Source organism: Haliaeetus leucocephalus, unplaced genomic scaffold (genome assembly GCF_000737465.1).
Source record: "Haliaeetus leucocephalus isolate CR32 unplaced genomic scaffold, Haliaeetus_leucocephalus-4.0 Scaffold913, whole genome shotgun sequence".
NCBI lineage: Eukaryota > Metazoa > Chordata > Aves > Accipitriformes > Accipitridae > Haliaeetus > Haliaeetus leucocephalus.
This window is the reverse complement of record NW_010973349.1, coordinates 284-1034: the sequence shown is the minus strand read 5'-3', so window position 1 is coordinate 1034 and position 751 is coordinate 284. Positions and strand designations below refer to the sequence as shown.

General features: G+C 45.8%; 1 protein-coding gene across 1 annotated transcript in view; it reads right to left on the bottom strand.

Annotated features, from left to right (window-relative positions):
• Nucleotides 1-443, bottom strand: part of LOC104841708 (myosin heavy chain, skeletal muscle, adult-like) — a gene marked incomplete at its 5' end in the record, with an annotated part of 7188 nt that extends 6745 nt beyond the window's left edge. Inside the window, 2 exons of the mRNA XM_010583554.1 lie at nucleotides 77-259; nucleotides 325-443. Coding sequence (XP_010581856.1) covers nucleotides 77-259; nucleotides 325-443 — 302 coding nt within the window. The remainder of the gene's footprint in view (nucleotides 1-76; nucleotides 260-324) is intronic.
• Between the last annotated feature and the right edge of the window lie 308 nt (nucleotides 444-751).

Below are 751 nucleotides of genomic sequence, written 5' to 3'. Positions count from 1 at the left end.
AAGAAGCATGTTTCTGAGTCCTGATGACCCCTCCTTGCCCCTCCCTTGACTATGGTGCCAAATCCTTGTTCCTTACGTCAAAGATCTCAAAGCCAGCAATGTCCAGGACACCAATGAAGTACTGTCTGGGTTGCTTGGTATCCAGCTGTTGGTTGATGCGAATAACCATCCACAAGAACATCTTCTCATAGACAGCTTTTGCCAAGGCACCAACTGCGTTGTTCACCTCAAGTAGAGAAGAAAGGACTGGAGTTACCTCCTAGGGTCAAAGAAGAATGCTCAAGTACTCTTTCAAGCCATGTATTTTCAACCTCCAGATTTTACCTGTTCCACAGTTTGACCTTTGGTCACAAATTCATTCCCAACCTTGACTCGGGGATAACACAGGGCTTTGAGCAGGTCAGCTGAGTTAAGGCCCATCAGGTAGGCAGCCTTGTCAGCCACTAAAGAGGGAGAGAGAGGGAGAGAGAGAGGCATTTATCTTTGGACAACGGCTAGAATTTGGTCAGTGTGAACAACTCTGCTCTTCATGTTCTAGAAACAGGAAAGCATTGGTCTGGTCTCATACAGAAGGTCTGGGAAGGAATGTAAATTCTGGAAGCTAATGATGGCCTTCTTTGAAAGCAAGAACAGGTATGGCTTGGATAGGAATAGCATGAATCTGGAATTTCCTAGAAGAACTCCAAAAGCCTCTGGGAATACATGGGGCATGCATGCAGCACATTTCCTTTTCTGTGGAAAGTGGCTTTCT